The 23615-nt window shown below is 43.8% G+C and overlaps 1 protein-coding gene across 4 annotated transcripts in view; it reads right to left on the minus strand.

Annotated features, from left to right (window-relative positions):
- The window catches only part of EFCAB6 (EF-hand calcium binding domain 6), a 113134-nt gene that overhangs the window by 80352 nt on the left and 9167 nt on the right, over window positions 1–23615 (minus strand). For all 4 annotated transcript variants that reach the window (XM_088669918.1, XM_088669917.1, XM_060275194.2 and 1 more), the window contains 4 exons: window positions 19622–19758; window positions 9972–10090; window positions 3245–3369; window positions 888–1036 (listed from right to left, as the gene is read on the minus strand). In XM_088669918.1, coding sequence (XP_088526044.1) covers window positions 888–1036; window positions 3245–3369; window positions 9972–10090; window positions 19622–19758 — 530 coding nt within the window. The remainder of the gene's footprint in view (window positions 1–887; window positions 1037–3244; window positions 3370–9971; window positions 10091–19621; window positions 19759–23615) is intronic.

Consider the following 23615-nt stretch of genomic DNA (forward strand, 5'->3'; position numbering starts at 1 on the left):
GATACATTTAAGGGCAAAAAAACCTGAAGTGACAGAACAGTAGCAGCAATATCTTCTGCAAAGAAGTAATTGATCCTCACTACAGGTAGGGAATTACTCCAGTCATTTATGATTTATTTGGTGAATGTGCAATATAATAAGGTCATGGCAGATTCAGACTCTCCCTCAGCACACACTAGTATGAAATGTTTATTAGCAGTGAGGCATTTAAACTTCAAAAGAGCACATAATGAATTGTGCACTCATTTTCACAGCTCATTCTTTTCTTCTACTTCACAGAATTCAATTTCACTAGAATCACTAGAATTCCATCCAAATGGACACATTCTGTCTTACTATTTTGTTTCATTTGTTTCATTTGTATTTCCAAATAGCAGTAATATCACTCTCTCTCTCTCTCTCTCTCACACACACACACACACACACACACACACACACACACACAAAATGTACATGTAAAGACTGATAAGAAAAACTAAGAAGGGTTTCAAATTGGATTGGGGACAGCTTGTTGAGATTCCTGCATTGCAGGGGGTTGGACTAGATGACCCTTGGGGTGCCTTCCAACTCTACAATTCTGGGATGCTATGAAAATCCCATTCATGGCCTTCATTCTGGTTCATCAAGTTCCTTTGTTCAGTAATGTCAAAATGACCTAAATAACTGGGTGGAGTTAACTAATTAGGAGCATTTACTGTTCTACTGATGTGGCAGGGATAGCCAAGCATGGAAGGTCCTGTAAATTGGACCTTAGGTTCTACACAGCAAAATCTATGAAATACATCACCAGATCAAACAAGCAGCATTATGAAAACATCATGTCAAAAGGATGAAATAGAGTTGTGTTGGTAGAATATATCCAAAGGGAAAAACAGCATAACACTTACCTGTTCATTAGCTCTTGAAAAACATCACTTTGCATTGGAAATATAAAGGTACTAAGGACTGATTTTAAATATTCCAGAGTAACAAATCCACTCCGTCCAACATCAAATGCTCTGAAGGCTTTTACAACGTCCTCATAGACTACACGCAGCTGTAAAGAATACAATTTATAATGTTTCCCTCCTAAGATATATTTTTTTAGGCAGTAGTAGTTTACAAGACTCACAACCTCCCCTCTCCTGGAAATGATCACAAAGCTTGTCCTGCAGGCTCCGATCATCAAATGTTTAATTGAGAACCTCACTGACCGCAGTCTTCTTCCACACATAGGTTCCACACAAGGCAGCTGAGCCCCAGAAGTGGAAGAATCTTCTCTTACAAGAATTTATTCAGTGTTCATGAAGCAAATCACATAGACAACCAGCCAGCTGGAGCTATCAGCGCCACAATTGGGATTATTAAAACACGCCATTGGAATTAGAAAATGACTGGAAAGTGTTAATGTACGCAGTGATCATTATGAGTGAATGAGCACACAGAAATTATAAGAAATGGCAGAAGTTCTCTGAACGCATATTTTCTCCCTTCTAAGGCTTTTGCTGTCAGGGTAGAGGCAGTGTTCAGACACTTCAACCTATACAGCACCTGAAGGGTGCTTTGTACCTGAAGTCTTATTCCCACCCAGATGAAAAAGCCCTGCCAACTGTATCCATGCCACACCTCTGATGGTGGCAACAACCTGTTGTAGGAGCAGCGGTGTTGATCCGAGTGCATGGGGAGGAACGTAGGGGAGGAGGTGGACCTCAGGACTCCCAGGTCCCTATCTGTATCAACAACTTGTATGGGCTAGATAAGCCAGTACTAGATTAAGAAAAACACCTCCTTATTCAAGGATAACGAGCTAAAGTTGTAATGTTGCAAATGATTAGGAAGTCTCGGAGTGAAGATGATTTGTGTCCACGTGGCTATAACCATAGCTGTCAAGTTCTCCCTTTTTTTAAGGGAAATTCCCTTATGCTGAATAGGCTTCCTCGCGAGAAAAGGGAAAACTTGGCAGCTATGGCTATAACCCTGCATACAAGAGTGTTGCATTACAACGTGGGTGGCGCTTGTTTCAAATATTACCATGACCTGATCCCGCCTGATCAGTTGGGAAAACCTCGAGCTACATTTCCTTGAAGGCCTCTTCTCCCCAGCAAATGCTCTGCTCATTTCCTTTCCTTCCCCCCATTTTGCCTAATGCTGGTACCGAGCAAAACTTTACAACACTGAGAATCGATTGCCCTTTGAAGTAGGTACGTTCCTACATATCTGGTGGCATTGCCCAAAAATGAAACCTTTCTGGAATGGAGTACTAGAAGAATTAAAGAAAATATTTAAATATAACATAAAAAAGACTCCAGAATCTTTCCTATTAGGAATGGTTGAAGAGGAAGTGGCTAAAAAAGATGAAAAGATATTCTTATATTCAGTAGCGGCGGCGAGAATTTTAATTGCAAAATTATGGAAAAGTAAGGAAGTACCCACCATTAGAGATTGGCAGGAGAAATTAATCGGTTATATTGATTTGGCTAAATTAACAAATTCGATTAGGGGCGGTTCCAATAAAAAATTTAATGACAATTGGAAAAAATTTGGAGTATACTTAAAGGAACTTGGGTTTGAAACCAATATTTTGTAGTATTCCAAGGAGGAAAGTTAATGGAAGCAGTAGGAAGATAAATAATTTTATAGTCAGGATAGAAGAGAAGGGGAAGTTGATTTACAAAAGAAGATGCAAAGATAGAATGGAAGATATATAAGACAAGCTGATGATATATTTGAGAAGATGGAGTAAGTTTTGTTTGAAATTGTATGATTATTTATTTATGTATTGATTTTTGTATTTTAGAGGATTGTTTTGTTTTATATTGATTTTAAATTTAATAAAGATTACAATTTAAAAAGAGAGAGAGAGAGAATCGATTGCCCTTTAATGGTATCAAAACCTCCTGTTCCTGCCTGATGATAGGGCCAGATCTAGCACTAACTAAATGAGCCCCTTAGAAAACTGCAGTGGCCCTGCCCCCACAATGCTTCTGAAGCTTCACTTGCTACTTGCCTTCTTATCTTCCCTGCTTCCCCTATTTCCAAGTATTTTGATGATTTCCTAGGTATTTAGGAGGGGTGGCCTGATTGCTAGCATGGGAAAGGGGCTTGTTAAAAGAAAAAAGGAGTGAAAATCCACGTATCACTGACCAAAGCTGCAATGGTACTGAACCGATTGAGGATTTCCCAACATCAACATGCCAGTAATTTGCCTGCACTTGCTGACCTGTGTAAAAAAACACCACTTCCTTGCATTTTTCACCAGCCTCACCTTTTCTCTAAACCTCTTCGCAGTGTCATCTAGATGGATTTTTGTCAAATTATATCCAGCCGTATTTGCCAAGGGTAGTTTTGATGTGCTTTCCTTTTTTTCAGGCGGCTCATTCTGGTTCTGCACTGTTGAGGAAAACTATAGTTTAGCAAAACTGCTACTAGCATTCTTTTAACATTAGCATTTATATACTGTTTTTGACTGTTCAAAGCATTTGACATACATTGTGTTACCTGCTGTGTCCACATTTTTGTATGAGAGCCAGAGGCTGAGAGCTGTTGGCCACTATTTTGAAAGGCCAAAAGTTGAGCACAAATGTTGTGGGGAAGTTGGAAATCATTGACAAGAGAGGCTCAAAACTGCCTCCCTTCTTTTGCATTGTGGACAGTTGAGGGCTGACTTTGCAGGGAGGAAAATAGAACGTAATGAAACGTAATGAAAATGAAACGTAATGAAATTCTTCAGAACAAATTTGTCCAGGAAAGCGAGCTAATATGGGGTGGATTCAGATTGGTCCCAAATTTCCTAATGTTAAGGCCAGTGATGGGCAACCTTTTGAGTTTGGTGTGTCGAAATTCGCCAAAAAAAAACGAGCATAACTCGGGTGGTGTGTCACTTCAAGAAAAAAAAACCATAATTTCGCAATATTTATAGTTTAAATAACAAAAATGTATAATTGTAATATATAACTGTATTTAATAAATCAAAAACTAATTATTTAACCAAACCAAACCCAAAACCCCTTATTTATCACAAAGTGCCCAGAGTTGTTGAGCTTTTGGGGGGGAGCTGCTGACCAAAGTTTTGGAGGGTTTTTTGGGGGGAGGTGTATAAGTTGCTTTGCTTTTTTGGGGGGTGCCCCAAAGCTGCTGCACTTTTTTGGGGGGGGGAAGAGAACAGAAATAAATGACGAATAATACCTTCGCTGGAACTAACACGCAGCACTGACATAGTCTGCCAAAGCACCAAAAAACCCAGCACAGAACAGGTTAAAAAACGAACGCTGTTACACCCAATCATCGTCTGCCAAAGCGCCAGAAAAAACAGCACAGAAAGGGTTAAAAAACCAATCTCTTGCTACCAGCAACAACAACAACACAAAAGGATCCGGGTTTTAACAGCGGAGACAATGGGTTTTAACAGTGGAGACAAGCCATAGCGTGAGGAGGAGCGGGAGAACAAAGGGGGGGCAACAACCGTGTGAATGGGCCAATGGGGCATGTTCCAGCAGTGAGGGCTCTGCGTGTCACGCCTGACACGCGTGTCATAGGTTCACCATCACTGGCTTAGGCCTATTCCAAACTCCAGGTCTCCCACAGATGATTCCCACTGGGAGCAGAATGACAAATTAGTAATGTCTGTTTCATCATTCATTCAGCATAAAGTGAGCTGGTTTCAATCTGCTGCTGTTCTATTTCCACCCAAAACATTGTTCTCCACCCCGCTGTTTGCTATGGCAGTGTTATATGTATTTGGGATATTTGCTTTGCTGTGTTCTATGCCCCCATGCTGCACTATGTTTACTGTCAGGGGGACTCCCTACAGGGAGCTTCCCCCCCCCCCCCGGTCACCCTGACCAGCACTTCGCCCAGCGAGAGCGGTAGCAGCGGGTCAGGCGGGGGGAGTGAGGAGGGAAGGCTCAGTGATGTATCAGAGCCCTTGCACCACACTAGCCCATAGCTGCCAAGTCTCCCGTTTTCCCCGGGAAATCCCCATTTTTCCAGCTGTTCCTAGCTGAAAAAAACGGATTTTTTTTGTTTTTCCCCGGTTTATTCTGGCGCGGCGGCCATTTTGGACCCGGGAAGAGCATGCTCAGAAGCGACTTTTGATGCTGCTCTGCCCAGTTCCAAAATGGCTGCAGTGCGACTTCTGGCGCGGCGGCCATTTTGGAACTGGGCAAAGCAGCATCAAAAGTCACTTCTGAGCATGCTCCGCCCAGTTCCAAAATGGCGGCAGCGCTACTTCCGGGCTGCTATTTCCGGCTCGGTCCCTTATTTCTCTGACAGCAACTTGACAGTTTTGCACTAGCCCACAGCTGGAGGAGGGCGCACAGCCGCTTCCGGTGCCTGAATTGAGGCGAGCGCCGAAACGTAGGGTGAGAGGGCGGCGTTTCGGGGTGCCTAAGCTATTATGCTGGCCCCGAAGCAGACGGGTGCCATTGCCGGATTCTGCGAGTGACTAGGAGGTCATGTTTTCTGCTATCTCTGCACTGTAAATAGTATGCACAATAAAACCTTTAAAGACAGAACGGACTGGAGTGTCTTTACTCGGGAGTAGCCGCAACAACCCCCTGACATTTACAAATCAATTGTCTGCCCCACATGCCCCCTTTCAAAGTTCAATTAATTTCCAGGGGGGTAAAGACAATAAAGAACTTGGTGTCATCTTAAATGCAAAGTTATGAAGTACAATCTTCAAATCATTATAATTGTAGAGTCAGAAGGCACCATGAGGGTCATCTAGTCCAACCTCCGGCAGTGTAGGAATCTTTTGCCCAACATGGGGCTTGAACCCACAACCCTGAGATTAAGAGTCTCATGCTCTACCAACTGAGTTATCCCAGGTAGCTAATGGCTTGTCACAAATCCATCTGTGGCTGCAAACCTAACCACGTCTACTCAGATTAGTCACATTGCATGGTGTGAGGTGGTGGTGGAGGAAGGGGTTAGGATTACAGCCATTTTCACTACCTATATTTTTTGCAATTCAGCATGAATTTGTCACCCCATCAAATCCCTCTCAATCAGGAAACAGGAATAGACAGTTTTGATGTAAGTCAAGACAATTTAAGGGGGCAACATCTTGTACCTGATCCCATGTTAGCCCTGCTGTCAATGGAAGACACTATAAATCTAAGTATAAAGAGCTGGTCTTTCTTGTTACAGCAGCGAGACAAATAGTTGCTTCCAATTGGCATAGCTGCCAAGTTTTCCCTTTTCTCGCGAGGAAGCCTATTCAGCATAAGCGAAAATCCCTTAAAAAAAGGGATAACTTGGCAGCTATGCCAATTGGAAGAAAACACCTCCCCGCTTTACAGAAATATGGACCCAATAAATGTGGAATAGAGCACATATGGATGCTTTTCTTACCATTGAAGGGTGATAAGAGGAACAAGAAAGAAATACAGGTTTGACTTTGTATGGTCTCAATTTATATACGGTAATTCATTAACAATAGTACAGTAATCTCCCTTCCATTGAGTCACAGCAGCTACTATGGAGAAATTATCGTAATGCTTTAGATCGAAGTATACCCTGTGGATGTCAGCTTAATCTATAACATAAAAGATTTTCCAAATCTGATTTGATGTCATGTGCATACAAAACGTAACATCTGTACATGAATTTGCCCTGGAAGACAACACTTTCTGCTTGCTAATTGTTTTTAAAACTTTCAGTAAAGTTTGTAATAAAAAGAAGAATGAAATTTTACTTTTACAATGCATATTTAGAGTGGTTGGAATTGAGCACAGTCTAATCCAGATGGTTCATCCCCCATGTGACAAACAGTCTGGAACTTCTGTGGAATAACACAGATAATATCCACAGGTAACAATAAAAAATACGTTTTTCCATGTGAAAATAATGAGTGGTGCATTCGATTGGCTTATAGGCTGCCTCTGACAACAAACAATGCTGCAGAAATAGGAAAAGCAACAATTACTTTCTCACACCTTTGCAGTCCCTCAATAAGCCAAAAACAAACACCTTCTGTTTTTCACAGTTTTTCACTTTCCTGTGTGTTCATTTTCAATGTAAATGAAGCAAGCTAACGGCCCATCAATTAGCCATCACCCCACGGGGTTCTAAATATCTATTGAGTCGCATGATAACATCGACCCAACTGTGACATGTCAAAAAGTACATCATTAATTACTTCCAAGCAGTTATGCTTTGAGCCCCAAAGAGGTGCTGCTCTAACCAGGGGTTAGAGGTGAAGCGTGCAGCCCCCATGGGGCAGACACTACTCAAGTCCCAAAGTTCTGATCTCTATCTAGCACCCATGATGTGGATCAAAACAGAGGAACGCTTTCTATTTTCACACTATTTGCTGCACTATTCAACAAAATTCTCTCCCTTAACGAACATGCCAATTGTATTGTGAAAATCAAACGTTAGAAAAAGAAATGAGTTTAGTCATAGCAAAGACTATAAACGTTTTCCCTTGTTGTTGTTTAGTCGTTTAGTCGTGTCCGACTCTTCGTGACCCCACGGACCATAGCACGCCAGGCCCTCCTGTCTTGCACTGCCTCCCACAGTTTGGTCAAACTCATGTTCATAGCTTCGAGAACACTGTCCAACCATCTTGTCCTCTGTCGTCCCCTTCTCCTAGTGCCCTCAATCTTTCCCAACATCAGGGTCTTTTCCAAGGATTCTTCTCTTCTCATGAGGTGGCCAAAGTATTGGAGCCTCAGCTTCAGGATCTGTCCTTCCAGGCAGCACTCAGGGCTGATTTCCTTAAGAATGGATAGGTTTGATCTTCTTGCAGTCCATGGGACTCGCAAGAGTCTCCTCCAGCACCATAATTCAAAAGCATCAATTCTTCGGCGATCAGCCTTCTTTATGGTCCAGCTCTCACTTCCAAACATCACTACTGGGAAAACCATAGCTTTAACTATATGGACCTTTGTCGGCAAGGTGATGTCTCTGCTTTTTAAGATGCTGTCTAGGTTTGTCATTGCTTTTCTCCCAAGAAGCAGGCGTCTTTTAATTTCGTGAATGCTGTCACCATCTGCAGTGATCAAGGAGCCCAAGAAAGTAAAATCTCTCACTGCCTCCATTTCTTCCCCTTCTATTTGCCAGGAGGTGATGGGACCAGTGGCCATGATCTTGGTTTTTTTGATGTTGAGCTTCAGACCATATTTTGCGCTCTCCTCTTTCACCCTCATTAAAAGGTTCTTTAATTCCTCCTCACTTTCTGCCATCAAGGTTGTGTGATCTGCATATCTGAGGTTGTTGATAGTTTTCCCTACGTTTCTATTAAAATCCAAACTACTGTGCGAGTGAAGAGAACAGAAGTAGGTAGAAGGCTCCCAGCAATTTAGGCAAAGTAGTTTCACCTAATCTCCATACAAAATCTAGGCACACCCTGCAAGCAAACAGTAATAAGGGGCAGGAGGGGAGCAAGTAGGGTCAGAGAGGCCTGTTCCTGGTTTCTTCCCATGGACAATACCAAAAGAAGGATAAAACTCCCATACTATGTTTTAAAATCCAGTTAACCTACATCATGAGTAGCCTCCTGAAGATGCCCTCTTTATTCAACCATCTCTACACTGACCTTGACTTGCATTAGTAAAGACTATGGCTTAATTGCATAAGCTTGCACGATGCCAAAAAAGATCAACGTTGCATTTCTCTCATGATATATTTGTGTATATTACAGCGCTAACATGGGAAAATGCTATTGCTGTAATCCGCGTTCAAAACGTCAATGGAACTAATGAAATATTTAATACTGTTCTGAAGTTTAAGTAGCAGTTTGGAGGAGATCTCGGCTTCTAAGAACTGAAATGTTTTTCTTCCACAATTTTAGAGAATTGCGTGGAAGTTCCCCAAATATACTTTTTAAAGGAAAAGAAAAATAAGAGAAAAAATCCCCACCCCAAGTTACATTTCAGCATCATGATTCTCCATTAGTTTGGGGGCTGGCAAGACTGGAATATAGCATTAAATGCTACAGCCTCTAGAGAGTCTCTCAGAAGGTATTTTGAGTGCTCAGCCACTTCAGTGGGAGTGAAATGAAAGTGCTCATTTCCTTGAGGATCTGGCCCATTTCTGCAAGCTACCTTAACGCATCCATCTCATTCCCCTTAGCACCCGCTATTTCCTTCCAACTTGTTTCCCTCTGTATCTGCTTCCCTTTCTCCCCAGTAGAGTATGTTTTGTAACAATCATTTTCCAACTGTAGTTTTGAAAACTGAGGCTGCACGGTGCTTAATTCCTAAAAATGAGACATAAAGGTAAAGGTAAAGGTACCCCTGACCATTAGGTCCAGTCGTGACCGACTCTGGGGTTGCGCGCTCATCTCGCATTATTGGCCAAGGGAGCCGGCATATAGCTTCCAGGTCATGTGGCCCGCATGACAAAGCCGCTTCTGGCAAACCAGAGCAGCACCGTAAAAATGAGACATGGCAGAGTTCAAACATACCTCTTCTGCCCTGAAAATTAACATAGCAGCTAGGAGCATGAGCTGGCGGGTCTCTGGCTGAAATATCACCTCAAGAAATGATGAGAAGAGGAAACCACACACAGGTGCAAACAATTTTGTTGGTTTATGGCCAACATGTTTTGAGTCAAACATCCCTTCCAGAAGGGCAATCAGCCTGGATTTTTCTGTTATCAAGAGGAAATAGTGCTACAGTCACTAAGTCAGGCATCCCCAAACTGTGGCCCTCCAGATGTTTTGGCCTACAACTCCCATGATCCCTAGCTAACAAGACCAGTGGTTGGGGAAGATGGGAATTGTAGTCCAAAACATCTGGAGGGCCGAAGTTTTGGGGTGCCTGCACTAAGGTGTCTTTAAAACTACAGCGTATTATCTGCCACAGTCCCTCTCATAGCTGTAATAGGAGCCAGCTCGTAGGGGCCGTGGGGGCTTTGGCCCCCACAAAGTTGATGGGGCTGGGTTCCCTGGGCATTTCAAACACCATAGCTGCTTTTATTTCAGATATTAATCTCATCGTCATGAGATTAATCTCATGCGCCCCCACTCCCCTAAAAATCCCTACCTGAATCTTCACTTCCTGTAGCTTTTTTCTTCTTTTTGTCCAAGTTTATGCCAAGAAACTGCAAAAACTCTTTGTAATTCAGTGTATTTGTTCGAGAAACACAGTAGCGATTCCACAGCCTAAAGACAAAGACAACACAAACCATTCTCAACGTGAACCATACGGGAGAACAAACATGAAATGTTTACACTTATTTAAATATATGTCTTAAAATAAGAATCGAATAAAATTTTATCTTTAATTTGTACATTCGGTTTTCTCTCGGAAACTCTTTGTTTAGCTGCAATGGCCCTCCACTGTGCTCGTCACTCAACCATGTACCAACCATTTTCCTTGGTGGTTCATTTGGTAGCAGTCCCTGGACTGGACTGGGCCAAGGGGGTCCCTGCATAAACAGCTTCTGGTCAAGGTTCTGACCATTCCATTCTCTCCCTCTACCCCATCTGAGTTTCCATTTCTCTCTCTCTCCCCAACAGTCAACTAGCATTCCATGCTCAGTCCCATGGGGCTGCTTTGGGGGGTTTTCTCCACTGGGAGATTTTCCTGCATTTGTGGCTTTGTGGCAGTGGGGGGGGGGCGCACGCACGCACGTGTAACCTATCTCCATTGGTTTCAATGGGCAATTCTCAATAGGCGACGTGACGGTGAGGTTGGAGCAGTGCAAATGCGCTAGTGGAACTAATCCAGTACTCCTACCAGGGTGTTTGCACAGCACCAACCTCTTCCACCCAGTCAGTAACAAGACCTGAGCACTGCCATTCCACCACTTCTAAGTGCAGCGTTGTGAACTTCAGCAAGGGGACAATTTCACCAGTGAGAGATACAGGGCACGTTTTGTTCCTCTTCATTTTATAGACATACAAAATACAGTGTGTTGTACAGGGAGAATCTTTTAACCCTCGGGGACTATAGCAATCCCAGTCCTGGACATTTACTATACATTGTCAGGGGCTTCAATAGGTCCATTGCCTCGCTCCCCCTACCTTCCATTGAGTGTTTTTAATTGCTCTTAGTCATAGGTAAAGGTAAAGGGGCCCCTGACCATCAGGTCCAGTCGTGTCTGACTCTGGGGTTGCGGCGCTCATCTCGCTCTATAGGCCAATGGAGCGGGCGTTTGTCCGCAGACAGCTTCCGGGTCATGTGGCCAGCATGACAAAGCTGCTTCTGGTGAACCAGAGCAGCGCACGGAAACGCCGTTTACCTTCCCGCCGGAGCAGTCCCTATTTATCTACTTGCACTTTGACGTGCTTTCGAACTGCTAGGTGGGCAGGAGCTGGGACCGAGCAACGGGAGCTCACCCCGTTGCAGGGATTCAAGCCGCCGACCTTCTGATCAGCAAGCCCTGGACTCTGTGGTTTAACCCACAGCACCACCTGGGTCATATACGGTACTTAATCCTTAGACTCATGCAGTCCTCCACAGTGATCATATGAAGATAAGGGGAATTACGCCCTGACTTCTGATTTCTTTAGACCTGCCCCCACCTCTCATTTTCCTTCAATGGCTGTTGTTGTAAATTAAAAGAAAAAACATAACTTTGTAAAGAACAAGTACCGTATATACTGGCGTATTAGACGGCTTTTGAACCCAGGAAATTTTTTTCAAAAGTTGGGGGCCCGTCTTATACGCCGGGTCCAAGAATCTGCAGTCACCGCATACGGTGGGGGGAGCTCGAAAACGGCCGCATCCCCACTGTATGCAGTGACCATATGAACGCAAAGAAGCGCGCTCGGGAGGGGGCTGCTCCCCGCCAGGGAGAATGGCTCCCTCATGGCTTTGTGACCTGGATCAGCGCAGAGATACAGTTTTGTGTATTTCATTGGTGTCAAGCTGCTGCCTCTTCTCTTTTTGTCAGCGCAAAGCAAAGGGATCTCTCCGTCTCTCGCTCTCTCCGCTCTCTCTTTCACTGCTGCTCAGCGTCTTTCGCTGGCTGTGTGAGCCTACGATGTCTCTGCCCCTCTATCGCTATCCTCTCTATGGTTTCTTTCCCCCCTTTTGCTCGATGTCTCTGCCTCCCTCTCCCTCTCCCTGGCTTCTATTCCCCTTTTGCTCACTGAGCCAACTTCGTTGTCTCTCTCTCCGCTCTCTCTTTCACTGCTGCTCAGCGTCTTTCGCTGGCTGTGTGAGCCTCCGATGTCTCTGCCCCTCTATCGCTATCCTCTCTATGGTTTCTTTTGCTCGATGTCTCTGCCTCCCTCTCCCTCTCCCTCCTTTTGATCGATGTCTCTGCTTCTCTATCTCTCCTTTCGCTGGCTTCTTCCCCCTCTCAATAACTAAGCAAGCAAGCAAACAAACAAACCACCATTTCCCCGGCTGCAGACTTGAGTGCTGGAGAAGACAGCCTCCCCTCCCCTCCCCGCCAAAAAAGGGCTGGAGTACATCCCAAATTCTATATTTTAACTTGAAAAGTAAGGGGTCGTCTTATACGCCCAGTCGCCTTATACGCCAGCATATACGGTATATGTAATTCTGGGTACCCAGGGAGTTTATTTCCTAAGTAGAAGGCCAGGTTTGCTGCCAGAAGGAATGATCATCCTAAACTACCACCCATCCTCTCCCTTCTGGAAAGCCTCTGAGCCGGAGCCATCGAAAAAGGCCTGGATTCAAAAGTAATATAGAATAAAGGGGTTGCTTTGAGCCCCTTTAATCAAAAGGGTGGCTTCAGGAGAGAAAGTGTAAGGGGAAGAGAATACAGGGATCCTCCTCCCATCATCAAGAGCAGCTCCTCCAATAGCAGCAATGCCAGCGGGGAGGGGGAGGAGTCCAGTGAGGAAGGAGGAAGAGGGATGCAGGGCTCTGGCAACACAGCAGAGCCCCTGCTACACGTGAGGGTGGAAGAGAGGGGGGGAAAGGGGGGAGAAGGAAAACATGGAGGGTAGACCCTTTTTTTCCCCAGTTCCGGAATTACGCAGGAGAAGGAGGGGAAAGAGATTTGTCGTCCCGAGACTCTTATGCTGGAAGAAGTCGAGGGGCGGTCCATTGCCGGATTCTGCCTCAGACTAAGCAGACATGTTATACACACCAGTTCCACTGTAAATAGACTGCACTGAATAAAACTGTCTAAAGACAAGAATGTGGAGCATCGTTACTCTAGAGTAGTCGCAACAACATCCTCTAACAGAAAGTTGAGAAGGTTCTGCTGAAAAGCTTCCTCGCCTCCTTCTGCCCCTTGCAGGTTCCATGTGCATAATTCCAAATGAACTACCATCTGCCAAAGATGAATCGTTTGTTGTTTCATACATAAATGCTACACATCTCCAGAGAAGAAATTTCATCATTTTTATTCAGCTTTAAATGCTCTAAATAAAAATTTGTGGTCTTTTTTATGACAGTACTCACTACTGTTGATGTAGTGACATTCAAACAGATTTATCACATCCCAGCATGCAATGCCAAGCACAAGATTTATTGTCAAATAAAGCCACGTTTTGTTGTTTTCCACTGGCCTGCTTTAGAAAAGTGTTGCTTCTGTTCTGTAATTTCATGTACCAAATTATAAAACTGGGTTATTTTGTTCTGATCAAATTCTGGAGGACATCCCAAGCATACAAAAAAAGAGAGAGGCACATCAAACAAGCAAACCCATCTAGTAAAGCTGGACTAAAATTGTTTTGAGGTTGGTGGCAATGAGAGATATAAAATATTTAGAGCAAAGGAAAACAAATAAATTGTCCATCTAATTTCTTTCATTTTTCCTGTAGGCTTCTATCCAACTCAGTATTTCTGCAACTGCAGCTTATTAAATCTCCATGGACCTCCCAAATGAAAGTCATTCCGAACTCCAGAATACATCCTGCTCAAATAACCACTTACTTGAAAGCACAACCAGCATATAAATTCAACTTTCATTCTACAAATGTAGAGACATTTTTGGACTCCTCCTAGAAATCTACCGTCACTCAATCCATGCCTGAGACTAGATTTACACCTGTGGAAGCACGAAGTGGGAATGAGACAGTAGAATGGACTGTGCCGCTTCAGGCAGACAGAATATGCTACTTCCAAATGCTCTGCCCTTGTGTAAACAAAACATTCTACAGTGGTGCCTCGCTTAACGAATGCCCTGCTTAACGAAAGGATTTTTCGAGCGGAGGTTGCCTCGCTAGACGAATTCGTTTTATGAAAAATTCGTCTAGCGAATCGCAGTTTTCCATAGGAATGCATTGAAATATATTTAATGCGTTCCTATGGGCAAAAAAAATTCAATGCATTCCTATGGGATTCGCTAGACAAATTTTTCGTTATAAGAAAAGACCCGTGGAACAAATTAAATTCGTCTAGCGAGGCACCACAGTACAGTGGGACCTTGGTTTACAAACTTAATCCGTTCCGGAAGTCCATCCTTAAACCAAAGTGTTCTTAAACCAAGGCATGCTTTCCCATAGCAGCAGGGGACTCAATTTACAAATGGAACACACTCAACAGGAAGCGGAATGTGTTCTTATTCCAGGGCAAAGTTCACAAACCAAAACAACTACTTCTGGGTCTGCAGCATTCTTAATCCAAGTTGTTCATAAACTAAGCCAGGGGTCTCCAGACTTACCGGGCTCTGGGCCGGTGCCCGCCGCGCCGACCGCGCGGCGGGCCGGAGGGTAGGGGAGTGCGCGCGCAGCGGGCCGGAGGGCGGGGGAGTGCGCACCCGTGCGCATGCGCACACGCACACGGTTGAAAAAAAATCGCCGAAAATCGCTTGTGCGCATGCGTATGGGCCTCCCCCGACCCGGAAGTGCATCAGAAATGACCTCTTCTGGGTCGGGAGAGGCCCATACGCATGCGCACAAAGGATTTTCGGTGATTTTTTGCCGATTTTGAAGATCGCCGCCGCGCCGCGCGCCGTAAGAGCGGGCGGCGGCAGCGGGCGGCGGGGGGCGCCGCGGGCCGGATTGGGAGGCCAATTGGGCCGCATCCGCCCCAGGGGCAGTAGTTTGGGGACCCCTGAACTAAGCTCTTCTTAAACCAAGGTACCACTGTACATAGGAGGTGGGAGTTGTACAGTCCATTCTAATAATAATAATAATAATAATAATAATAATAATAATAATAATAATAAATTATTTATTCAACAACCACAGGACCACTTTATTAGCCTTGTTCACCATAGTCCATAATACTGCCTAAAGCTTTTATACTATACACATATCCATCAGGACGCAAACCTGATCCTGCCTCTTCTTCAAGGTAAAACTCCCCTCCTTCACAATCATGTTCAGGCCTCACTTCCAGTAACACCATCAGACCATTTGAAGTTTCCCACAGGTGTCTATCTGAGTGATTGTGACAACACAAGCAAGCCAACACCACGTGCAAACAATCTAACCATCCAAACCAGGCATCCCAAAACTTCGGCCCTCCAGATGTTTCGGACTACAATTCCCATCATCCCTGACCACCGGTCCTGTTAGCTAGGGATCATGGGAGTTGTAGGCCAAAACATCTGGAGGGCCGCAGTTTGGGGGTGCCTGATCCAAACCCTCCAGCATCTTCTTAGGGAAGACTGTGTGCATTGCTGAAGTTCCTCAGGGATGCAGGGCCAGGAAAGCACCAAATGTGGTACTGTGAGAGGAGCAGAGCTTTCATTAAAAACAAAACAGAAAAGAAGCAGCAAGAATCTAGCCCTAAGTAGGTGGCCGATGCCTGCAGGGTGCCTGAAGAAGATTTCAGGTGCTTGGGGCTTCACCTGACATCATAACAGCAAAAACAACCCTGCAGCATAAATTAAGCAAAACAGAAGCATGCAGCTCTACCCAATTTGCAAAATGTACATTTTGCAGAATTCAGTTTTGCTTATTCTTGTTCTTTGAGAGTGGCAGCCACTATTTCTCTCTCTCCTTCTGCAACATTATATATTTAAAGCACTACGAACACACATTTAAAGTACAGGAGATCCCCCAGTTTGTGTTATATAAGTTTCTGATAATATTTTACTTTTGTTTTATGTTTTGAAGAATGTTATCATTTTTGAAGTAATCCATACATTAGAATTGTTTTTATGTATTTTTATGTATATATGTAATACATAGACCAACAAGTTGATTGAGGTTGTATTACACACATGCACACATATATATATATATACATACATGCACACACACAAAGTGAAAATAACTTTTAATCTTTCAGTCACATCTTAATCTTAATCTTATCTGTATTCATTTTTCTAGTGAGATATGGCTGGAGCTCAGTACTGCAAATTAGAGGCAGAAAAAAACTAAGGAGCAAGCAAAGCAAGAGAGGTTCTTCTTGAAATCCCTTTGTGCACAGAAAGCAATTGAAGAACAAAAATATGACTATATACTTGTTGAAACTAGCACTGAGGGAGTTGAATGTGTGCTCCTACTGAGAACAATATAAATTCTAAGATAGAAGTTTCACAAATTGGAGATATTTCTGGGAAACACACCAAGGAAAAAGAGGCTGTCAAGAAAAGTGAAAGTACTGCAACATCTGCAAAAGAAGATGGTATTATCATAGAATTGGAAGAGACCACAAGGGCCATCCAGTCCAACCCCCTGCCAAGCAGGAAACACCATCAAAGCATTCCTGACAGATGGCTGTCAAGCCTCTGCTTAAAGACCTCCAAAGAAGGAGACTCCACCACACACCATGGCAGCAAATTCCACTGTCAAACAGCTCTTACTGTCAGGAAGTTCTTCCTAATGTTTAGGTGGAATCTTCTTTCTTGTAGTTTGAATCCATTGCTCCGTGTCCGCTTCTCTGGAGCAGTAGAAAACAACCTTTCTCCCTCCTCTATATGACATCCTTTTATATATTTGAACATGGCTATCATATCACCCCTTAACCTTCTCTTCTCCAGGCTAAACATACCCAGCTCCCTAAGCCGTTCCTCATAAGGCATTGTTTCCAGGCCTTTGACCATTTTGGTTGCCCTCCTCTGGACACGTTCCAGCTTGTCAGTATCCTTCTTGAACTGTAGTGCCCTGAACTGGACACAGTATTCCAGGTGAGGTCTGACCAGAGCAGAATACAGTGGTACTATTACTTCCCTTGATCTAGACGCTATACTCCTATTGATGCAGCCCAGAATTGCATTGGCTTTTTTAGCTGCTGCATCACACTGCTGACTCATGTCAAGTTTGTGATCTACCAAGACTCCTAGATTCTTTTCACATGTACTGCTCTCAAGCCAGGTGTCACCCATCCTGCATTTGTGCCTTTCATTCCCCCCCCCCCCCCAAGTATAGTACTTTACATTTCTCCCTGTTAAAATTCATCTTGTTTGCTTTGGCCCAGTTCTCTAATCTGTTAAGGTCATTCTGAAGTGTGATCCTGTCCTCTGGGGTATTAGCCACCCCTCCCAATTTGGTGTCATCTGCAAACTTGCTCAGGATGCCCTCAAGCCCATCATCCAAGTCATTGATGAAGATGTTTAATAAGACTGGGCCCAAGACAGAACCCTGTGGCACCCCACTAGTCACTACTCTCCAGGATGAGGAGGAGCCATTGATGAGCACCCTTTGGGTTCGGTCAGTCAGCCAGTAACAAATCCACTGAATGGCATAGCTGCCAAGTTCTCCCTTTTTTTAAGGGAAATTCCCTTATGCTGAATAGGCTTCCTCGCGAGAAAAGGGAAAACTTGGCAGCTATGACTGAATGGTAGCATTGTCTAGCCCGCATTTTACCAGTTTATTTACCTAAACCTGGAGCTGGTGGAGGCACGTCTACATCCAACACTGGTCAAAGGGGGAGAGAGAGGAACAGGAAGCACTATATGCTCCTTCCTCTCCAGGGGAAATGACATCACACAGAGCCTTCTCTACCGACTGTATTTCTATGGTCTATGTTTATCGGCAATACTGTCTGTGGTGTTAGCCCTTTCTCAAGCTAACTAGCCAGCATATGCGATTATTAGGTTTGGTTGCTAATCTCCCAGGGAGTGTCTCCATTCTGCTCTCCACTCTTGCTACCCTTCACAAGCTTCATAACAAGTCGGTGTAACCCCCTCCCCCCTCCCCTGCTCCGCCATGGTCACTGCTGCTTGCTCTTGGGACATCTCTTAGACTCGTTCACTACCAGGCACTTGTGGCAGCAAGCCACGTCACGTACAGCATTTCATGATCTTTGTAGAGCGTTCCACCTGAAATGCTGTGACTGACTGGCTGAAGGGATTCTGGGCAATATTCACACAACCCCTGCCTTGGAGAGTCATCATCAAACCTTTACTGCTTTAGCATACAGCCATAGCAAAATAAAACAATACAAAAATGCCAGAGACAAGCAACACAAAGCATAATTCAAGGCGATATTGCTGGCGTAATACCATTTAAATTGCCCTGAGACAATAATGCAAAGATTTAGGTGCCAGCGCCAAAAATCTAATATGCGGAGAGATGTAAAACATAAAATAGCCCAAAATAGGCTTGGCACATTGAGTTAAAAACGAAATAGAGAGAATCAAAACAGGTCCAGGCCTAGGACACACTACCCTGTCACGGTAGCCCTGAGTTTCAGAGCCTGCACTATGAAGATTGCCACCCCACGTGAAATTAGGGGATTTGCGTCCACAAGAAGCGATTTCAAACAGTCTTCCTTAGAAGTAATGGTGGACGGGATCAAGAGGAGGAGCTTAGATCTTATTGGCCCATAAACGGGGCAATAGAAAAAGAAATGTAGGAAGTCCTTTATTTCATTCATTGTACATGGGCATAATCGCTGAGTAACAGGGGTCTTAGAGTAAATCCCCTGCAGGAAGGCCGTGGGTATAGAATGGAAACGGGCCATAGTAAACACTCTTCTCAAATTGGAGAGTCTATTACACAGAGAGTCTATTACAAAGGTCCGTATAGTTAAAGCTATGGTTTTCCCAGTAGTGATGTATGGAAGTGAGAGCTGGACCATGAAGAAGGCTGATCGCCAAAGAATTGATGCTTTTGAATTATGGTGCTGGAGGAGACTCTTGAGAGTCCCATGGACTGCTAGAATATCAAACCTATCCATTCTGAAGGAAATCAGCCCTGAGTGCTCACTGGAAGGACAGATCGTGAAGCTGAGGCTCCAATACTTTGGCCACCTCATGAGAAGAGAAGAATCCTTGGAAAAGACCCTGATGTTGGGAAAGATGGAGGGCACTAGGAGAAGGGGACAACAGAGGACGAGATGGTTGGACAGTGTTCTCGAAGCTGCGAACATGAGTTTGACCAAACTGCGGGAGGCAGTGCAAGACAGGAGTGCCTGGCGTGCTCTGGTCCATGGGGTCACGAAGAGTCGGACACGACAACAACTAAACAACAACAACAAATTACACAGAGAAGAACAAAGTGGGGTTTTGTTTAATATGCACAGTATGGCAGACCCCAGAAAGAAAGAGGCCCAAGAAGCATGTGGAGCAGCCAGCAGGAGGCAGACGTAGATTAAAAGGGGCTTTAAGCAGCACAATGCAAGGGACTTCACCAACTGACTTGTGCCTTGCATTGAGGGTCTGGCGAATGGGAGAGTGTGAATGGGGGGGGGACACACACTGCCCCATTAAGGCCTCATGATGAGCTTCCATGGTCTAGTCCCTAATTATCTCTAATAGCGTAGAAAGGAAAATGGGATCAACCTGCTACGAGAAGTATAGTTCTGTACTGCAGCCTTAAGACAGTTCCCCCCGCAATGGCTTTCCAGGAATCCTTAACTTGTTCTTTACTTACTTATCATACTCACAGTCCGTCATCTTGAAGCAGTTGACCTCGATAATTCTCCTCAGCTCGTGACGCTGTATCTGCCCATTTTGATTGTAGTCAAAAAGTCTACATGACTTGATGAAGCGTTTCAGCTTTTTGGAAATCTATTCAGCATTTCCAAAGGATTCATGTTAAAATAAGAAGCAAATGGTTAGCAATAGAAGCTGCGGTTCAGGTGCTGGAGAAGTGTGCTATCATTTTGCTTTCTTTCAGAAAATTCACCCCCCACACACACACACACACCTCAAACCGCATACCACAGTCTTTCAGATTTCACTCTCAAATATGAGAAAAGCCTTTATCAGATGTTAGGAAGGTAATGTTCTCTCTAAATGATATTTGGGAAAGTCAAAAATCGCTTTCAAAAGTATAGATTCATTTCCATCCATATTCATTGCTGTTGAGCAGTACTGTACATAAACGATACTTTTGTCCAGCTATTGAAACCTAGATATATGCTGAAAATGAAACGTGTTAAGATGGTCAGGGGAGGGGGGTCAGCATATTTTAAAGGTGTAGTTAGTTGTACTAAATATTGGCAATTTATTAGTATTCAGCATTGGGCAGAATGAACATACTTTCTATGAAAGAGGGAAAGGGGAGTGTCATAGGTTTTTTATAATAAAAAAACATCAACAAAACAAAATTGTACTAAAGATGAAATCTTTGAAATTTGCTTTCTTTTTTTCTTTTTCTACCTGAACAAAAGTGGGTCTGGGAATTGTAGCAATATACTGGGAAGAGCCTATCCAAAGCATAAGATGTGGATATACTTATCTTTACACACAATTTCTATTTCAATCTCACTCTGTTTGCAAGTAAAATCCTTGCTTAAATACGCCATGCCAACCAACATTTCACAGGTACATTCAGGGGCTGGTTGTTTGAAAGAAGGATCTGCATCCTGAAGTCACATCCATGTCTTAAAGACATGAGCAAATGAAGTTTTCAGAAGAAATATATGTGTCCGTTACATTTTTAAAAAAAACTTTCTGGAAGAAGGGTTAAAAAACCCATGTCTCCACACGGGCCCATAGGGAAGGAAGGGGGAAAGAATTCTTGGGCATGCATATGCCTAAAACTTCTGTGGCTTAAAGTCACCCAAGATTATTCCACAGGGGCCCCTATGGACCCCTGGCTAGTTGTCAGCATAGGGTCAACAAGTGAACACTCACAGCTGACTGATTTGGACGGTGGCCCAGAATTGGGGAAAGCAGAGGGGGAGCAGAGTGAACAGTTTAGAGAGATATCAGGAAACTAACACTAGTTCACAGATTCCATACATCAACTGACTATTATTCCATTAACATTAGATGCCTTGATTATAATATTTTAGATGCCTACTAAAACTATAACAGCAAACCTATCCAGACACAGAATTCAATTATGTACACTTGCTTTTAAATTATGCTGATTTTATCTACCGGTATATATTAGGATTAGGGATAGGAAGTGTTTTTTTGACGTTCATAAAGTTCCATAAATGAATGAATGAATGTTAGCAATTAAACAGAACTAGACTCAGGGCATCCAGGGGCCATTGACTGGCAAAGCAGAGTCTGGTGCTTTGAGGCACAAGTAGAGAAACCCATTTGTGCCAGGCCTGTCCAATGCTGTTTTTTTATGGGGTAGAGAATGCTCTGTGACTCCACTCCAGTGACGTTCTTCCTCACTGCATGGGGACAGCATTCCCTGAAACAGCAAATGCCGTAACAGATCACTTCTTGCTACATGCTGGGACTTTGTCAAGTTAATAATAACCAATAATGCTGTCAATCCAATGCAATAAACATCCAATGCAGACAGAACACACATGGAACCCTCTTCCCCCTACACCAAAACAGCTCCATTTTTTTCTGTAGATATAGGAACACCCTGTGCTTCTAGTGTGGTCCCCCACTATGCTCTTACAAGGTGAGTGATTGGCAGCAATCATACTTTAATTTGAAGGGCTTTCAACCCCATGCAAAGGACTGAGGTTGATGTTTTTCTATTGTTAAGTAAGTTAAAAAGAAAAAGAAATGATGTTTCTAACCAATAAGTACATCTATGCCTCATTATCCCTTATATTCTACGTCTAGGCCACTTTGTACAAAATCTTTAATTAAAAGTTTTTCCCCTTGGAATTGTCCCCATCAACACTGAAATAAAGATTCCCCCCCCCCCAAAAAAAAATGTGTGCATGCGCGCGCACACACACACACACACACACACCATGGAAGGGCACAGCTGTGCATACATGAAGTGCTATTCAGCACCAAATGAATTGGAACCAAATAAGTACTGAGACTGTTATGCTCTTCGTTTTGGCTCCATATTCTCAGTAGCACAGTCTAACTTGTCACTTTATATTGATTCCATCTGTTTACACTCTGCAGAGGATTAGCCTCCGACAGCGAACGTTTCCTATTTACCAGCTGGTAAAGATAGGCCAAACCAGATAGAAAAGAATTAAATTATTTTCAAATCCTCATAAACATAAAATGAAAAGAAAAAATAATTAACAGGGGGGAGCAGGATGGGGGTGGAGACTGAGTGATGGTGATGCGAGAGCCAAGCCCCGTCTACTTTATGTTGTTCTGGAAATTCAAAAGTGCCTTGTGTTGAGTGTAAGGTATTTACTTCTTCACATGCTGCTCTTTATTACATCTGTGAATGCCCTGCTATAAAGGTACAGGACCCCTGACAGTTAAGTCCAGTCGCAGACGACTCTGGGGTTGCAGCGCTCATCTTTCTTTACAGGCCAAGGGAGCCGGCGTTCGCCCGCAGACAGTTTTTCCGGGTCACGTGGTCAGCGTGACTAAGCCGCTTCTGGCGCAATGGAACACCAAAATCAGAACAGAGCTCAGAAACGCCATTTACCTTCCTGCTGGAGCGATACCTGTTTATCTACTTGCACTTTTTGACGTGCTTTCAAACTGCTAGGTTGGCAGGAGCTGGGACCGAGCAACGGGAGCTCACCCCGTCGCAGGGATTCGAACCGCCGACCTTCTGATCAGCAAGCCCTAGGCTCAGTGGTTTAACCCACAGCGCCACCCACACCCCGAGTCCCCTGCTAGTGTAATGCTAATGAGATCCCTGGTGCTAATCATGTTAAAGGCTAAAAATAAGACAGGTGAATAGAACCCACTAACTGCATCTGACCAAGAGATAATTTTCCGGCTGATATCATCTGAATGCCTCAGGCTGTTGACATCATCACTCCTGAGTACCCTTTGGCTCCCTCAAATGCAAGTGGAGAAAAACTCCTGTCAAATACAACCCAAGGCTGCTGTATTCTGCTCTGGTCAGACCTCACCTGGAGTACTGTGTCCAGTTCTTGGCCCCCAAGGCCTGGGGTTCCCCACCCCTGCCACAGAGTACACTAGCAGACGAGGGATCTGTCCCGAGCTGCTTATAAATGAAACTCTAATAGATGGATTGCTATTCTAGTCTTGAAGCTGGGATTTGAAAGGGGTTTAAGAGCATCCATTCGTTCAGTCCCCCAGCTGGAGAATTCCTGGAGACAAGTTTAGCACAGAAGATGCAACTTCTGCATCCCTTTCATCAACTTCATTGTGCTGTTCTACCTCCAGTCTAAGAGAGTAACATATATATCTATCTGATGGGCTGGTGAGCATCTGTACACTGACAATGCAAATACTCCCCCAAGATATTCAAGGTGACATTTGCAATTGCAGGATCGTCCAAATCTGTGCATCATCTCCTTGACTTTGTAGATTAATCCTTTTTTCCCCAATTTAAGGATGCTAAAACTGCAAAAGATCCTGCATTCAACAACTGATCGATACTTACATATAAGCTTAATCTTAGATTGTCCTTAATCAAATAAATTAATAAACACAAGCTCTTATACATTAAATTTTTCTGGAAGCTTAATTGGGGCCAGGGGGGATATTTTCTGTTCATAAATGTTGCAACAGAAAGATAGCTTGGCTTTTTTCATTTGTCATGGGGAAAT

This window comes from Zootoca vivipara, chromosome 5, assembly GCF_965207765.1.
Source record: "Zootoca vivipara chromosome 5, rZooViv2.hap1.1, whole genome shotgun sequence".
Lineage (NCBI taxonomy): Eukaryota > Metazoa > Chordata > Lepidosauria > Squamata > Lacertidae > Zootoca > Zootoca vivipara.